General features: G+C 38.9%; 1 protein-coding gene across 1 annotated transcript; it reads left to right on the top strand.

The window, feature by feature from the left end:
• The first annotated feature begins 1,487 nt into the window (after window positions 1-1,487).
• Window positions 1,488-18,581, top strand: CPB2 (carboxypeptidase B2). The gene is made up of 11 exons (XM_015818682.1): window positions 1,488-1,564; window positions 5,389-5,464; window positions 8,018-8,142; window positions 8,256-8,364; window positions 9,980-10,081; window positions 10,454-10,558; window positions 12,521-12,631; window positions 14,672-14,762; window positions 15,798-16,000; window positions 18,221-18,305; window positions 18,397-18,581. Exons 1-11 carry the CDS (start codon window positions 1,488-1,490, stop codon window positions 18,579-18,581), a joined length of 1,269 nt encoding a protein of 422 aa, XP_015674168.1.
• Window positions 18,582-18,663: the final 82 nt, after the last annotated feature.

Here is an 18,663-nt window from a genome sequence, read left to right as displayed (position 1 = left end):
AAGTATAATATAATAAATGGCCGATACTATTTGATACTACTGGTTTCTTTTTCTGCTGTTTTGATGGAGATCCTGTGCTCCAATTATTAACCACGCCTTCTAAGGCACAATTATAGAAATATGTCTCCCATTCTGTCTGATGGTGCTTTACTGAACATCGGATTGCAGATTCAAAAACGTTGAGGTGCAGGGAAAATGTTTTAGCTGTTTCAGAAGAAAGAACTGTATAAAAATGCTGAGGAACCAGATGGGTCAGAAAAAAATGAAACCAAAAGAGAGATTGTTGCTTATATCTTATATACAATAATTATATGTAAATAAATCCTGAATAAATATGATTTCCTATGGGAGAATAAATTACATACTGGCATATTAGTGGTTTCAATCCCTTTTGGGGCAGTGGGGAACATCTGGACTGTTGAGAACATGTCAGAGGTGCTTGTCAGATGAAGATTAGTAATGCTTGCTCACACACGATTGCCCTGATTGATGTAAAATCCCGCTCATAAATATATAAAAGAGGAAACCAGTTAGTGTAGTGGTTAAGGCACCAGACTAGAAACCAGGAGATGGTGAATTCCAGTCCCACCTTAGGCACCAGGCCAGCTGGGTGATTTTAGGCTAGTCCCTCTTTCTCAGTCCTAGGAGACAATGCCAAACCACTTGCCATAATCTTGCCATAAAAACTGAAGGACAAATCCAGACACTTGCCAGGAATCAACATTGATTTGAAGGAGAGAGAGAGAGAGAGAAAGAGAGGGAGAGAGAGAGAGAGAGGGAGGGAGAGAGGGGGGAGGGAGGGAGAGAGGGAGGGAGGGAAGGGGAGAGAGTGAGAGAGAGAGAGAGAGAGAGAGAGAGAGAGAGAGAGAGAGAGAGAGAGAGAGAGAGAGTATGAATTGAGTTACACAGCCTCTCCATGAATTTGTTGATCATCACACCATTCTCAGAAAAAGAAATCTTCATTCTTTTTCTAGGCTGATGGATCATTTTACATCTTTCTGCTGCAACTCCTTAATCATTTTGGTTACTACTGTATATTCTTCCCCTTTTCCAGTATTTGAGATACCATGACCAGACCTACCTGCTGAATTCAAAGCATGATTACAATATTTTATTAAATAAGGACATTGTGATTCATCTAATGCCAATGGGAAAATGTCATATATGTTATGAATAAATTAATCAATGAAAAGAGAATGTGCTTTGCTTCCTGCCCAATTAAAGATAAGCATAAGGTTCACGCTACAGGGATCAAAGTATAATTTTCGTTAACTCTAGCAATCAATCAGAACTGCATATGCTAGCAATTATCATTATTAACAAAAATATGAACTGCCCAGATTCAGATTGAGGAAAAGGGAGTTGCCAGAAGGGAGAAAGAGAGAGAGAAAGAGAGAGAATATTAAATTTTAACCATTCTTTCAATATAGACTTTAGAAAATCAACAAAGTCACCAACCTTTACTATTTCTCTTGGTTTCATTGCAAATGGCTGCTCTAAAGTTTTTCCTTTTATGTTTGGTATCAATCTTCAATCAAAAGACCTCTGTTTCTGCTTCCCAGAGGTATGTATTTATCTTTTAGTGAAAATGATAGGAAATATTTCCAGAAAATAAGGACATATGCCCAAATGGATGTAGAGATCAGAACTTTATTGTATATTGCCAAATTATTGTGGGGAGAAGAGTCATAATGAGAAGCTTGTAGCATAGACAAATTATATATCAATTTAATGCCAATATATGCCACCGTGAGACTAAACTCAAGACAGAGCACAACTGTCTATTAACAAGTCAGTTTAGAATAATGTTTTTTTAAAATTGCCACCTAAAATTGAAACAGAATATATTTTTAATAAAAACAATATTATATCCTGTCCCAAAGGTGCTTTTTCAAGAGGCAACTGGACTTTTTTGTTTTTATTGGAAGACATTTTGCTTCTCATCCAAGAAGCTTCTTCAGCTCTGACTGGATGGTGGATAATGGAAGGAAAGGTCTTCAAAGAAAAACAAGAAAGTCCAGTTGCCTCTTCAAAAAGCATCTTTGGGACAACCATGACCTGGATGACTGAGAATCTCCATAGACAATACTATATCCTCTTCTTTTTCTTCTCTCAAACAATTAGGTTTCTGCTAACTTTTTATGACATAATTAACATGAGGGTAGTAATCCAAGTATTCAATGATTTCTAACATTCAGGTCCCAAATCTTTGATAAATCATTGTATGGGACTTTCCAAAAGAAAATAAACTTTAATAAGTTAATAATAAACTTTATATCACAATAGGATATATTCTCTTCAATAGATAAAAAATAAACTTAGCCATCAAAACTGAAATCCTCAAACTCATTTTATATGTGGATTAAAAGAGTTATTACATGCACAATTTTTCCTTGGAGGTTAAATCTTGTTTTTGCTCAAAACCATTGCTAATGGATTCTGCATGAGTGAATGCATTTACTCTCTCTAATCCCTGCATTTTGTATGTTTATTCAGTGATGCAGCCTTAATCTTATCACTTAGGTGCTCTTCCTGCCTAAGTTTGGCTGATCCAGAAATTTCCCAAGAACAGACTGCATGACTGTTTTCTGAAAGATCATGTGAATCACATAATAGTGAAAATGAGATATCAACAGTTTTAGAATCAGCTCATTGTTTTGAAACCAGGATAATCAATTCATCAGTGCAGTCTCCAGTTTCTCCAGAAATCTTCAGTTCCTTTTTTCTGATGAATCTATACCAAGAAGTACACCAAATGATTTCTCAAAGTTGGAATATGATCAGGAAGGAATATTACTCAGCTCTGAGGTTCAGTGGCAAAATTTGTTCCATCAGCAGAACAATTTCAGTTATAGAAGTTTCCATTATTTTTACAAAGTTATCCAACAGCCTCAAATGAAATTCAAGCCAAATATCTCGCCAGCTTGGTACCATATTGAGGACTTAGATTTTGAGTCCACATACATTAGGATAATAAAACCAATAAAAATATTTCAAAATTAAATTTAACATAACATACTGAATCTCAACATTTTTGTAGATGTGAAATTGACTATATAGATGTTATGGGTTTGGGGATGCATGTCATCTCAACTCCAAGTAATCTGGGATGCAACTGATTAAATATCTTTCAATCTGTTTATGACCAAGCTCTTTGCCCAATTTTGGGATGGAAACAGTCTTGACCACCCTAGTGATGATATAAGTGAGGGCATGGAAAGGGGGGTTTCCATTTGGTTCTTCTGACTTCTTGGTGGCCTTCAGTACTTCCAACCATAATCAGAAGAGATAGTTCTCATTCTCTTCCTTCTCATTGGAAGAACCAGATGTCCATAAGAGTTCCCGTCAACTTGGAGCAAAAGAGGAGAGGTCATGAACCACAGTTCACACCAAATTCTGCTTTATACTTCAGCTGAAGCCTAGAAGGACTTGCCAGACAGCCTAATTCTTCACTAGTCAAAACCTTGTCCCAAATTAACTGGTTTCACCACCCACCCTACTTCTGTTGGCAGAAAATGGTCTTCAGATGGCAAGCAGAGATTTGTTATAACAAGCACAAAACTAAAGCAACACCCAGCATTTTGGTTTCTTGGCCTGAAACTTCAATCCTATTAGCTAGAGTTATCAAACAAGCTGATTTCCTTGGCAAGTTATCTTACAATTAAAAATTAAAAATTAAAAATAGAAGTGTTCATAGCTACGTGGTTCCAGGCAGCAGAGTTGGGGATTAGGTGCTTCCAGGAAAAGAGGCCAGAGACCACTCCTTTAACAAACAGGGTTTCAGTAATGGAGTTTCATATGGTTTCTGATTTCATACAAGTCATGGTTTTTAACTAGTACTGACTCTTAATTTCACAACAAAGTAATTTATAAGTGGTAGGGATTTTTCATTTCAAATGAAAATGGCCATAGGAAATAAAACAGATCTAATGATCTATTTGCAGTTTCACAGTGTTGGGAAAACAAAAGCAAATGTGCACTTCCCTCACTCAAGTGTCCTCTTTTGCCAAAGCTGACATATGGTAAAATGGTATTAGCTGGGCTTTTGGCATATATCTAATCATAACTCTCTTCAAGATCATACTTGGATAAGCCAATATGGATTTATCTGGCTTGCAGGGCGGTATATTTAGCGGTACCCTCAAGATTATGTGGTTCCTTCAGACATTTCATTTGACTGTAGTGAGTTTCCAGTTTGGTAGGCTTCTATATCCATATAGGGCCGCTGACATTAAGGACCCTTGAAAAAGGCACACAGAGGCTTATAATAATAATAATAATGATAAAGTTGGAAGGGACCTCGGAGGTCATCTAGTCCAACCCCCTGCTCAGGCAGGAAACCCTATACCATTTCGGACAAATGGCTGTCCAGTTTCTTCTTAAAAACTTCCAGTGTTGGCGCATTCACTGCTTCTGGAGGCAGGTTGTTCCCCTGGTGAATTGTTCTAACTGTCAGGAAGTTTCTCCTTAGTTCTAGGTTGCTTCTCTCTTTGGTTAGTTTCCACCCGTTGCTTCTTCTCCTGCCTTCAGGCGCTTTGAAGAATAGCCTGACTTAAATCATCATATGCAACCATACCGTGAGAAATGCGCAATATTTTTCTAGTTTTACACAGACTCCATTCCAGCTGATCAGTAGGACTGTCCCAATCAACGTGGGCTATTCCAACACCTATTACTATGTTTCCCCGAAAGTAAGACCTACCCCGAAAATAAGCCTTAGCTTGATTTTTTTGGGGGGGTGGGCCTAATATAAGCCCTACCCCAAAAATAAGCCCTAGTTTTGGGGTGAGACACACACCTAAAAATCAAGCTAGAGCGGGGGCGGGGGGCGGTGGAGCTGCCCCGTGCACTGTGCACCCACTTACCTTGCAGCCAGGCCTCTCCTCGCTGGCCCGCTTCTTCTGTGGCATCCTCAGGCCTGCATTTTGCAGTCAGGCCTTTCCGGAAGGCCTCTGCAACCGAAAACCGAGCTATGGATTGAATCTGTTGCTCAGTTCTCAGCTGCAGAGGCCTTCTGGAAAGGCCTGACTGACTGCAAATGCAGGCCTGAGCTCAATTTTGAGCTGCAGAATGAAGCTGCTCCTTTAACCGCTGAAGAAGTGGGCTGGCTGAGCGGGGCTGTCGGTGCCGGAGGTGAATGGAAAAGACACCCCCCCAAAAAATAAGACCTGGTGCCTCTTTTGGAGGTTAAAAAAGAAAAAAGACTCGGTCTCATTTTGGGGGAAACATGGTAGATGGCGGCCAAAGCTCCTGGAATGGCTCCTTGCAACATTATTGGGAGTCTATGTACATTCATGGCTGCACAGTCGTTCAGAGTGGGGAAACTCATAGTTTCTGTTCATGGTTTCTGCAGCTCAGATCTTTGCACTCTCATTCCTTCTTTTTCAGTGATCAGGTTTTGTGGGCTTTTCCAAAATCTGACAAAGAAGCAGACATTCTACGGAATCTGACCACTGCTTTTGAGGTAATAGCTTTTTGGCAAGCCATGAATATAGTGCAGAAATGCTGGGTTCTCACATTGCATTGAACTAATGGGGTGAATTTGCTTTTGGCTTAGTGTGATGTGAAATGAACCATGTAGGTTAATAAACAATTTAGCACAAACCCAGTCAGTTGTGATTGATTAATAACCAACAGCTTAGGTTGATAGATAAACTTAGTCTGAATACAGTATTCACTTAAGACCATTTAAAGTAGTACAGGTAGTCCTCGACTTACAACAGTTCATTTAGTGACTGTTCAAACTTACAAAGGAACTGGAAAAATGACTTATGACCATTTTACACACTTTTGACCGTTGCAGCATTCATATGGTCACATGGTGAAAAATTCAGACGCTTGGCAACTGACTTATATTTATGACAGTTGCAGTGTCTCAGGGTCATATTGTCACCTTTTGTGGCCTTCTGACAAGAAAATTGTGGTTGTAAGTAGAGGACTATCTGTGTTTAGAATGGAGCTTAAGAAAAAAAATGGACAAGAAGAAAAGGAAAAAAGATGAAACGTAGGAGTGAACGTAGAAAAACTGCAGAAAAGAAAGTTTATATAGGTTCCCTATAAATATATTGGGGGATAAATTAATCTCTCAATAAAATGCATAGTAAGTAGACTTAAAGAGTATGTAGAAATTGCTTGGAACAAAACAAAGAGTTATACTGTTCATCTACTGGAATAGGCAGCTATATTAAATCTAAATCATCACATGGAAATATGTGGAGTTACACTAATGGCCTATATGAGAAAATATGTTTGATATTTTGAGAAAATATGTTTGAGAAAATTGATATAAAAGAGGGTGAAGAAGAGCATATAGAAAAGTAATTCCTACAAAAAAGATTAAAAGATACATACGATGTGTACCGAGAAAAGAAGAATATCCTGAAGGATCACAAGGAACAGACATTTTGTTTTTGAAATGGCCAAATAAGGCAAAAATAAGGAGCCTGTGGCAAAATGAATGAAATTAAAAATAAAATTAAAAAATGGGATGAAATTCAAACAGGGAATGCCAGAAAGAGTATTTTAGAGCTTTCTAAGGGAATGATAGAGATATACTGAAGAGTGGCATTGAAATGAACGCTACAATTGTCAGTGTCCAAGAAAATATTACTACTAAAATAATCTGTGAGAAAGTTAAAAAGCAAGAAGGCTATAGATATAGAGAGAGAAGCTGGAGGAATGTTAAAATAGGATAGGATAGGATAGGAGAGGAGAGAAGAGAAGAAAAGAGAAGAGAAGAGAAGAGAAGAGAAGAGAAGAGAAGAGAAGAGAAGAGGGAGTTGGTTTGCTTATGGTTAAAAGGTGAAACTGGCTGTGCAACCTGCTTTACCTGCGTCAGATTTTCTCTACCGATCACAGCAGTGAGTAGCCTCCTTTCTTCAGTAAGTTGACACTTGCAGACACTTGTTGACACTTAAACAGCTTTCTGGAAGCTATTTGCCTTTTGAAAAGTCCAGTTGCCCCGTGAAAAAAAGCACCTTTGGGATAGCTTTATGGAAGGTACGACCAAGTCATACATGCTCAGAAGATAGAAGAGCACAGGAATGAAACCCTTATATGTATGTACCTCAGCCCTAGGAGTGAATCCTTTTTCCCCCCTCCAGTTGTTTTGAACCAATGAATGCTAAGCCATTTGTTTCCCAGCCTCTAAGACTGGCATCTCTTTCATCTTAACACAAGGGTTCTGCCTATCCTTATTTGTCACATTGCCATCTTCAGCCCTTACCAAAAGTATATGTGAAGATTGCATCTCTGTCTGGCAACTGGAAGAATGCTGTTATTGTTCCCCTGCACAAAGCTTAAGGTAGCAAGAGTATATGCAAAAACTGGGAGGAGGGGGTGTGTGAGAGTGGGAATTAATGAGTTAGGTGTGCCCAAGAAGCTCTTTTGCAGACGTTTGGTTGACAGATGGCAAGAGATGACAGCAAAATTCAGGAAGAGCCCTGCAGTTTTATGTCACTGAAAAGTGTTTGAATGTGAGAAAGACAAAATACATTTATTGATAGAAAAAAGTGTGTAATAAAATGAATAAGCAAGAATTGTGGAAGATTTTGCATAAGTGTGGAGCTGAAAGCTATTCCTAGACTGAGGTAGAATTGAAGCAAAAACATATATTAGGATTAGCAATTTTGAGCAGGGACTAAGATGAAGGTGTGTGATGTCCCTTTAGTTAATGTATTTATAGGGATAGGCATATGCAGAATACTTATAATGATGGCAAGGGGAAAATCATCATTGTTTCATCCAATTTATATTAAATAGATGGTAGCACGCAATGAGAATTAATATGTAAATTGAAGTAGCAAAACCAAGGTGGATATGACGGGAAAATCACCAGTTTTCTGCCATACTAGTTTTAAGTTTAGTTCCAGAATCAGTAGAAAGCCCCCAATTGCGTCTCTCAAAATATTTTGCATGAAAAGAGCATAACATAAAGGCTGCAAAATGAAACAGATTGCCATGAGAAAGTATAACGTAATTACCCCATTCTACATGTCATTCTTTCTTTTCAAAATAGATTGTGCTTTGGCAACCTGTTTCCCCTGAGAACATTGTAAAGAATAAAGAGGTACATTTTTACGTCAATGTTTCTGATGTAGAGGACGTGAAAGCGGAGCTTAACCGATCTGCCATTTTATTCAGGTACGAGACTTTCTTTTCCTGCTCTCCATGCCTGCGAGTAGGATACCATCAAGCCATTTTTGGGATGGTTTGTTTCGTCAAAGCTAAGGAAGCTTTCTGCTCTTTCTTTTCAGAATTTCTCTGGACGATGTTCAGAAAATTATTGACCTACAAACGGTCAATGACACTGTTACACCCCGCAGTTCTATTTCATTTTATGAACAATATCATTCTCTGAAAGTGGTAAGACTTGATGTATTTCGTTCCTTTATTCCCAAAACCGTGGTGGATTCTCAAGGAGTTTCGAACCAAGGATTTCATAGTGAAATAGTCATAAGGTCATTTAGGTCAACCAACCAACCTCTTCACCGAATGCCGTGAGCCAATAATTGCTCCATGCAATTGACCAAACTGAATGGAAAGAAGACAGAGTTGCTATTTCTCAAGAGGCTGTCTGGGTGGCTGCAACTTAGTTCTGCAACTTGGGAGTTCTCCTGGATTCATGGAGGGAGACTAAGACTAGGGCAGGGGTAGGCAACCTTGGCTCTTTTATGATTCGTGGACTTCAACTCCCAGAATTCCTGAGCCAGCATGGCTCAGCTTGGAAACCTCTCCCTTTCCCCTCAGCATGGCTGGCTCAGGAATTCTGGGAGTTGAAGTCCACGAGTCATAAAAGAGCCAAGGTTGCCTACTTCTGGACTAGGGGGACCTTTGGCCGCATTTGGCTGGTTTACCAGTTGGGGTCCTACTGGAGTGGGAAGTCCTGATCATACAACTCTCATACCTTCATTACCGCTACCCTAAACTACTTTTTCAAGAGATTTAGTTTCAGACTAAAATGCAGCTAAGAGGAAACTCTGACCCCCACCACCCAGCCTAAAATTATAATGGCATCTTCCTTGGAGGTTTTTGGGAAGACTGTTAAGGTTGAGGTTTTTTTTTTTTCATAAGGCCTTTAAGGTAAATACATGGTGGTTTGCTAGAGAAAGATCCTATTATTGTCATTCTGTTCATTATTTTTTTTATGCCAGATAGGCAAGTCAAAAGTTATGCTTATTTTCATACACTAAGGATATAATTTAAAAGCTAAGACCTAACATATGTAGCAATCTTATGCATGCGCCTTCAGAGTTTAGTCAGACAGTGTGAAATTTGCTTCTTAATAAATGTACATAAGCGTATAGTCTGAAAAACAAATACAAATGCACCAAGCATTATTGAAACATAAACATGATTTCCATTAGGAGGTATAATATTTGGATTGGTTATTTCCATTTTCATTAGAATTTACTTGAGGAAAAAAAAATCCCTAGGTGATACGCATAAACCCTCATTTGCTGCCATACTTTTGTGACTATCCTGAGTTTTACAACCCATATCTTGTATATCACTAATGTCATGCTTTTAATCATCTCAAGAACCTTTTAACAACAATAAAAAGTGGAGTTTAAAATTTGCAACAATATATCCATGTTTTATCTTCTTCAAATCATTACATTAAGCCTATAAAGTAAGCTAACTAGGTATTGTTGTAACTATATTGCAGGAACAGAGTTGGGTCACACCAATTGCTTTTTCCTGCCTCTACCATTATTGTTTTCTTTTAATTGTTGGAGCACAAATTGCCTAAATGGCTGTTCTGACCTTCAGAAATATTTGTTGTATCCCAGCTTCATGGAACCCTGGTATGGTCTGTGCTCTATATACAATCACCCTGGGAAAAATTAGGAAGGACATGAAAAATAGTTGGGATCCTATCTATGTCATCTGGAATTAACTGGTGGAATAATGGTCGGAAGTTGTTGCTTCAGAATTTAAAATGCCTTGTCTCTGTTGAAAGAGCCATTTTATCGTTTAGATATATACATGGATGGATGAAATAGCTGCAAGATATCCTGAAATCATCCAAAAGATACATATTGGACATTCGTTTGATAAACGTCCGCTTTATGTTTTGAAGGTATGCTTGGCCAAACTTCAAAATTCCTTCAGAAAGTGAAACAGGGAATCAGGTAGAGATGGAATCAAGGCAATTTGAGAACCCCTCTGGAGATGTCAAGTGGGTATGCCCAATTGCAACTGAAATGACTTGATTCATCGAGAAAATGGACTCAAGACTCCCCTACTATTTTCTTTCACTGGATTTTGATTTTATTTTCAGGAAAGAGACCATTTTAATTTTTTGCTGGTTGCATTGATATCAAAACTTGAAAGTAACATGTTATTTTGGAAACTATTTTACAAGTAATGTTGACTTAGGATAATAATAAGTATAATCAAGTAGCCATGTATGCTCTTGGGAACCTATGCCATTAAATTCTCTTTTTATTAGCTTTCGGGTAGAAGCAGAACTCCCAAAAACGCCATCTGGATTGATTGTGGAATCCATGCAAGGGAATGGGTTTCACCAGCTTGTTGTCTTTGGTTTATAGGACACGTAAGTTGATGGATTTCTTCTTCTTTTTTTTAACTATCTACTTAGTTGCACATACATATCCACCAAGGATACAAAAGAAAAAGGGTGGTGCTTTTCAGAATTCAATAAATAAACATGGGTTCTGGCTCCCAAGGAACTTGGGAGTCTTTTATTTATTTTATTTTATTTATTTATTTTAAAGAGAAGGGAGAAGGCTGAGACAGAAATAAAGGGAGATTTTGTAAATGAATTTAAACTTACAATAAAATAGAATTAATTCAACTGGCCGTGCTTCTTATTTGGACGTGCTACCATGNAGAATTCAATAAATAAACATGGGTTCTGGCTCCCAAGGAACTTGGGAGTCTTTTATTTATTTTATTTTATTTATTTATTTTAAAGAGAAGGGAGAAGGCTGAGACAGAAATAAAGGGAGATTTTGTAAATGAATTTAAACTTACAATAAAATAGAATTAATTCAACTGGCCGTGCTTCTTATTTGGACGTGCTACCATGCAAGGCTGACATCAGCCTTGCATATTTGAAAGTACATTTTTCCCCTGATGCCTTACAGCCCAAGAAACTAGGGTCTCTTCTGAGATGGTTGACATGTTCCCATTCCCTGTGGTGGGCTAAGCTGCCTCTTATCTGACCATACTTCTGGCTGCAGGTCTTCCCCATCTTCAGAGGTCATTCCCACATACCATTACAGAAAACAAAAAAGTCAGTAGGTCAACAACAATGGTGTTCACGTGAAACCCTGATCCATAAACCAGCCAACCATTTAAGCCTAGTGTGTGACAAGTCATCAGGTCATGCAGTTTATCATACTGTGCATATTCAGATAATGGGTTAATTCCAGGCATTATGCTTTTGCATAAATCGGTTTAAAAGGACAAAGTAGGGAACAGATTAAAAGTATACAAAACCAGTTCAGTGTCTATATTCCCTGGTAGAGTTCCTCATTCTTCTTGGGATCCTACAGGATATATAAGGTAAACCGTTAACGCAAGAAGTGAGAAGCAATGGCAATAACTAGTAAGCAACTAGATCTCCTCATCTTTAAACTTGGCCCTTGGAGGGTGACTCTGAGGCACAGTGGGAAATTTTTATGGCAATTAAATAATTCAGAGCCTTATAAAAGGCCTTTTTAAAAGGCAAGCTTTCTCCTTCTTCAGGGGAGGTGTGGTGTGGTGGCTCAGTGGTTGAGATGCTGGGCTTGTTGGCCAGAAAGCTGGCAGCCCAGCCACATGACAGGAGGAGCTCCTAACCTGCCAACCCTAGCAGTTCGAAAGCATGCAGCTGAAAGTAGAAAACTAGCTACCGCTTCGGTGGGAAGGTTAACAGCGCTCCATGACATCATGCTGGCCACCTGACCATGAAAATGTCTTCAGACAACACTGGCTCAATGGCCTTGAAACAGAGATGAACACACTGCTTCCTACAGCCCAAAACTAGCGGAGTAAAATCCGCAGAGACTCCTCCTCCTTCAGTTTGTTGCACTCCCCTTCTGTTAAATCGTCTCCCTTATCATCCATTGACTTAGTATGGTGGGAGTTGCAATCCAACATATCTGACTTAGCACTATGTTGAGAAGAAGTCTGTCCTCAGTTCTGAAAACAGGACAAAAAGTGATAGGATAAAGTTATCCTTTCTTCTCACTTACAAATGCTTTCCAGTTCTAGTTATGCTATGTAGGAGCTCTTTGAGGAAAAAGGAAAAGAGAATTCCAACAAGTGCAGGAGAAATCTCTCCATAATTATTTAATAATGGGATCAGACACATGCTGTTGGTGAAGCACAATTGTTTACCAGAGGTAGCAAAAGACAACCTAAAAATGAATGGGTTGCAACCCCCCTTTACATAGAATTATGCAAATTAGAATGTAGCTATGCTCAAATACAGCAATGCCTTAATAATTGATTGGACATAGCAATCTATCCAGCAGTTTCCATTAAACCTTATTTTTGCATCCACTTCTAGGTTACACAATTTCTAAACAGGGATGTAACAATGGCAGGTCTCCTACAGAACCTTGATTTCTATGTCATGCCAATAATGAATGTGGATGGTTATGAGTATACATGGACTAATGTAAGTATAAACCTTTTCTAGATATATTATGAAATTTGATCTGGAAAGTCCAAATAATCTACACCGAGATGATTTTTTACAATGTTGCATTATGTTATGCATCATAGTGCAGTATTCAAATAAATAAGGTTTGTGCTGCGGGATTGCCTCTTTTCTTTTAAACGTTGCTAGAGGAGGGAATGCAAATTTCCTGCTAAATCGCACAAAAAAAACATTACCTTCTAATTTAAATTTTTACAGAATGATTCATTCTTTGACCTTATTTTCCAGGAATTAGATGCTCACTATATTTATTTATTAAATGTATTTTTATAAGTATACTTACAAAAAAGAATACTTTTATAAATGTATTGTCTAAATTTGTGTTTGATGCTGGAACAATTTATTTCCAAATTTGGTGGAAGTTTCAAACTTAGCAATGAACTTCACATTTGGCTTTCTTTCACTGGGGCTCATCTCAACAAAATTCTGCACCTTGTGAAAGCAGGGAAATTCATCTTGGCCCACAGATGAATGACAGGAACCTTGCCTGATAGTGTACTGTACATCCATAGAGAAAGATAAGGCAAGATAATTCTACTTTCCAATAGGTTGCTGATACTCACTTGGATCTTCAAGATGGGCTTAGCAATAGCTGAGTGTTTAGTTTAAGCTACCTTGATTTATATCTTCACTTCACATTAGATGAACTTGATAACCTATACATTCTGGTTTGGTTCAGAAACCGGGTAAACTCTAATGTGGCTAGTTCTTAGCTTAGCCCATGGTGAACCTTACCACGGTGGTTGTAAACATGGTTACAGTTTTCTCTAACTCTAAACCCTTGTACCCATGTTTAACACGATATGTGAATCTAGAATCTCAGTCCCATCTCACTCACAGATTGTTGCAGGGAAGAAAAAGGTGAAAAGCAACTCTTCTGAACACATTAGGAAAATAGATGGGGTAGATCAAGGGTGTCAAACTCAATTTCATGGAGGGCCGCATCAGCATTGTGGTTGCCCTTGGGGGGCCGGGTGGGTGTGGCCAGGGTGGGTGCAACCTACTGGGTGAGCGTGGATGGAGTGGGTGTGGCCTACTGGGTGGGCATGGCCAGCTCGGCATCATTCGTGTCAAGGGTGCCTGTGGGGGCCTGGGCAGGAGTGGGACAGATCTGAGGGTCTCTAGCAGAAGGGGGTGGGACCGGGGCAAGCGCCAAGGCACGGTCCATTTCTTCATTCCTCACAAAGGGTGACACCTCCCCAGCATGCACCCAGGGGGTGGGGCCAATGCGGCAGGGGCTGGTTCCTCGGTGTTTCCAGACGGCCTTGTGGAGCTAAGGCTGAATGTGTTTCAGCATAGATGGCCACCACAAAATTGTACATTGGCTCCCGGCCGGTCTGGGCCAGGGCCAAGGCAGCGGGGGCCGTTCCCTCACTGTTTCCAGGATGGCTTTGCGGGCCACATGAAACCACTTTCCGGGCCGCATCTGGCCCCCGGGCCTTGTTTTTGACATGTCTGGGGTAGATGGACAGAGAGAGGTATGTTGGTCCCAAGTTCTCCTTAGCCTAATTACTGTAAAGTGAAACAGACATGTTCACCAACGTTTTAACTTTAACCAGAAAGATGCTTCTGCTCAACAAGCATGGATTTCTTACTACAGTCATCTATTTTTCAAGCTTGGGACTGCCAACAGCACTTGGAGCATTAACGGCCTTAGTACTAGATTCCAGACTTCATGCTGAATGTTCGCGAAGGGGAAAAACAGACGTTACGCATAATGAAACCGATGGCACGGGTGTTAGTTTTGTTTATGACATCGTCAAAACTGAGTGTGTAAATGAACGAAGGCGCCTAGTTGGAATCTTACATGTTATCACGTGAAACGGGCGAGTCTTTTGTGACGTTATAGTTGTCCACCAAGAAAACCTTCAGAACAAAGCAAGGTGCAGTTAGTTCTGTGCTATGAGATTTGTTTTAGGTTACAAATTATGTATTGATGATCTTAACATTAAAATATTTACATACTTGGGGACTGGTGTGTGTGTGTGTTATCTACAGAATCGAATGTGGAGAAAAAGCCGCTCCCATCATGGCTACAACAAGTGCACCGGGACAGATATGAATCGCAATTTTGATGCAGGCTGGTGTGGTAAGATGATGTTTGTATGTACATACGCACAGGCACTATACAGTATGAAATATTTATTGCAGTAATAAAAGTATAAACTGATCTACATATATTTGGGGAAAACAAGTTTCATACTCTACTTGATAATATAAAATGCTCTCCAAGCCTAGCCTATGTTAAACACCGCTGAATTCAATTTTATTTTCCTATACATAGGCATAGAATTACTCATAACATTCCACAAGACTGTGTTGGACCACACATACAATCATCAGTCTATATGGTCAGGGTTAGGAGTATCATCACAATAGTTCTGGTGTACATTTGACTGGAGAAGGCTGAACTAGATCTTAATAGCTTGGGAAAACGTACAAGAATAAAAAAAAATGTGGGTCCATATATTACATCAGAAAAGCTTCTAGATTTATCCAGTGATGAAGGTTTTCCAGTAGCTTCAGTTAATTGCAAGATGGAGGAGGCAGATGGTACCCTGTTTTCATCCTCAAGTGAAACTGTCCTTTTTCTTAAGTGAAGCTCAGGAGCAAAATGTCACACACAAAACAGCCACAGTATACCAAGACCCAACTACTTCCCTGCACCTTTCTTTTTCTGAAAATACTCAAGCTGCAGAGGCCAGGACCCATTCATGCCCTTCCAGGTTTGTCCTCAACTTGTAATTTTTAAGGACCAGGTTTGTCCTCAACTTGTAATTTTTAAGGAGTCAGGAAGAAAATTGCTTAGATACGCAGGGAAACTTTTTAAAAAAAAAATATGGCTCCAATTAGTTTTACACATTTTGGCAGTGAATATGAGACATGTGAATTAAAAGCCCCAAAGTGCCTCGACCTGAAAATGGGTGAACGCCCTGATAATACAGGATTAGCAGTAGCAGACTTGAGATTTGAGGACCCCTTTGCACCAACAACCTATAAGGACTTCATTCAGTTTCAGGCTCTGGTATGAATAAATAAATAAAAATGTTTTCCATTTATTGCCCCTGAATCCCATAAATTTAAGCTAATTAAAGCTTTTATTATTATTATTTCTTAAATAAAGGAAAAGGTGGATCCAGAGATGACTGTCAAGAGACTTACTGTGGACCTTACCCAGAATCTGAACCAGAAGTAAAAGCCGTGGCCGATTTTCTCAGAAAGCACAAGGATCGTGTTAAAGCGTACCTAACAATGCACTCTTACTCCCAGATGATTCTGTTTCCATATTCATATACTAAAAATAAATCTAAAGATCATGATGAGCTGGTAAGAACCCGTCTTTTTCAGTCTTGAGTTGAAGAGGGCCTTTGCAATTATTATTGGGCTTGGATTTTTATTCCCTTAAAGGAAGAATACAAAGGGCACTTCTTTCCTTAAAAGAAGTCGCTCACTGGCGAGTCGCTAAATACCTGCCCATAACGTCAACAAGAAGTTGTGGCTGGCCACATTGTTATGTTATAAAAGCAAGTAGCGATGGCACCTTAGCTTGGTTTTCATGCTTCTTCCTCTTCCACTTCTTTCATTTGAATGCAGCAAGCCATTGTTTACAAAACAGAATCATAGGGTCTGAAAATACAGCATGCTTTCTTATAAAATACTTGGCTACAGTCAGCTGAAATGGAAAATTGCCATAAGCTACAATCAAAGAGTTTCTAACTTCTTCCCCTGTGTGATCATTCTCATAACAAGCAACTATCTATTCCCACATCCTAACTGAATCATAACACAGCTGCCTTATTTTTTTTTTTGGCTTTTATGTATTTAACAAGAAAACAGATTTTTGCATCGGTATCCATGCATCCACTCTATTTATCATTTCGAAGGATGCTTCATGTTTGAGAGGAATATAGAATATCCAGAACAAGTGTATAAAATGCACAGATTCTTGTAAGAGTTCATTCGTAGCGCATTTGCACATTTCATATCTAAATACAGGGGAATTACATTGAAGGTTATATAGCACAATAGCAGCTAGGCAACATGACACACAAGTTTGTATGATGGATGCATGTCAATCAGATCCAAACAAGAACACATGTGTTGAGTATTTCTCCTAAGACGAATGTTTGTAAGCCAGGCTTTATCCAACATCCACGCCAGGGAATCTATCCCACTAGAATGGATCAAGAACTGAAACCATGGTTGTTGCATGTTGGTGACAGATTACAACATATAACAGAAATAATATATTAAAACAGATAACTATATTAATACATTATATTAAACTAGTATAATGCAGAAGGAAGTGAGGATGCTGTCTGTCATGAAGTAATACTTTTTAATTACTACAAATAAAGAAAAAAAATCAGGAACTAAAATGCCAAAAGCATTAGATTGAATGCCCACATAAACGATTTTGGAGTCAAAGAGAGTAAGTCATTAAGTAAACAAATCTTTATTTTTTATAAAGAAAAAGCAAATAATCAAATGGCAAACACAGCAGACTTCGGACTGCAATTAATTGCTCTCGGCAATAATAGCGTCTTTTAAGGATGCAGAGCTTTTGTTATTAGAGTCTACGCACTGAGATTGTCTGGCTTTACCGACGAAAGAATTTTGCTTGTCTTGCACTCTTCAAGAGTTGTCACTGTGTAATTCTGAAAGTTCACTGCATTTACATCACGTGTGGACTTTAGCTCCCAGAATTCCCTAGCCAGCATTTTTCAAGAGCTGAACTCATTCGTGAGAGTTGAAGTCCACACATCTTAAATGTTTGCAAGTTTGAGACTGGAATGTAATGTTTTCTCCATCGTTGCTGGCATTCAATAGGATAAAGGGCTGCTCCACAAGGACAATGCTCTTCATTTGCTCTCCTCCTCCTGTAATCTCACAATCTGTTGCGGAGGCTCAGCTTTGGGAAACCCCAAAGTTTGTCTGTCAACAGCATCTGTTCTACTATCAGACAAATATAACCATATTCAAAATTAAATTTATTTCCACAGTCACATTTTATGCTGGTTTTGATCAATCAAAGTCAGTGTTGTCTTGCACATTTTATTCCCCCCCTTCCCCACCCCAGAAAACAATGTCAGCCATAATACAACAAAGGACATTTCAGACCACAAACCACAGCAGACAGACATAACAGAACTTGTGAAAAGGACACAAAAGCAAAAGGTAACGTTCAAAAGCATGCAACCATTGGAAATAGGGAGATAAATAAAAACCCACGGGCACACAATAGCCTAGTTTTTACATCAAGATAAACCACAGATTGGATTTTAATCTCAAGCCCGCTAAATCTAGGACTGACATATCTTTTCTGCAGCTTTAGCTTTTATGTTTTCTATAAAAATGTACAACTTTTAGTTTTGTTGTGAAGAATTCAAAATTTCTGGGCCATCGTTGGGAACTTTAACGTAAAAGGCAGCTCACGAACATCCAGAACAAGAGAAAGTCTTTTTTCAGACGGCTCTCTTTTTTTGCAATCAGACTGAAACATAAGTTCTCAATGATGATTTAACTGACCAATTCTCTACTTTTCAGCAACTGGTGGCGAACCAAGTGACTAATGCGATTAGAAACACGTACCACAACCGCTACGTGGCAGGCTCCGGTGCACAAACCATCTGTAAGTACAGTAAGAAGATGAACTACTACCTCCTTTTATCAACAGGCCATTGCTGAGTTTGGGTCACTAATACTTCTGGTTTCCTTCCTAGATTTAGCTCCGGGCGGTTCAGATGACTGGGCTTATGACCATGGCATTAAGTATTCTTTTACTTTTGAGCTTCGGGACAAGGGAAGATATGGATTCTTACTTCCTCAGCATCTCATTAAGCCGACCTGCTACGAAGCGATCACCGGAATCAAAATTATAGCTTCACACGTGAATAAAAATATGTAAAACGCGCAATTCCATTTTAGCATTATAATAATAATAATAATAATAATAATAATAATAATAATAATAATAATAATAATAATAA

Source organism: Protobothrops mucrosquamatus, unplaced genomic scaffold (genome assembly GCF_001527695.2).
Source record: "Protobothrops mucrosquamatus isolate PMUCROS unplaced genomic scaffold, P.Mucros_1.0 scaffold778, whole genome shotgun sequence".
Lineage (NCBI taxonomy): Eukaryota > Metazoa > Chordata > Lepidosauria > Squamata > Viperidae > Protobothrops > Protobothrops mucrosquamatus.
Note: the sequence above shows the minus strand (reverse complement) of the source record. Positions and strands in the feature narration are given on the sequence as shown.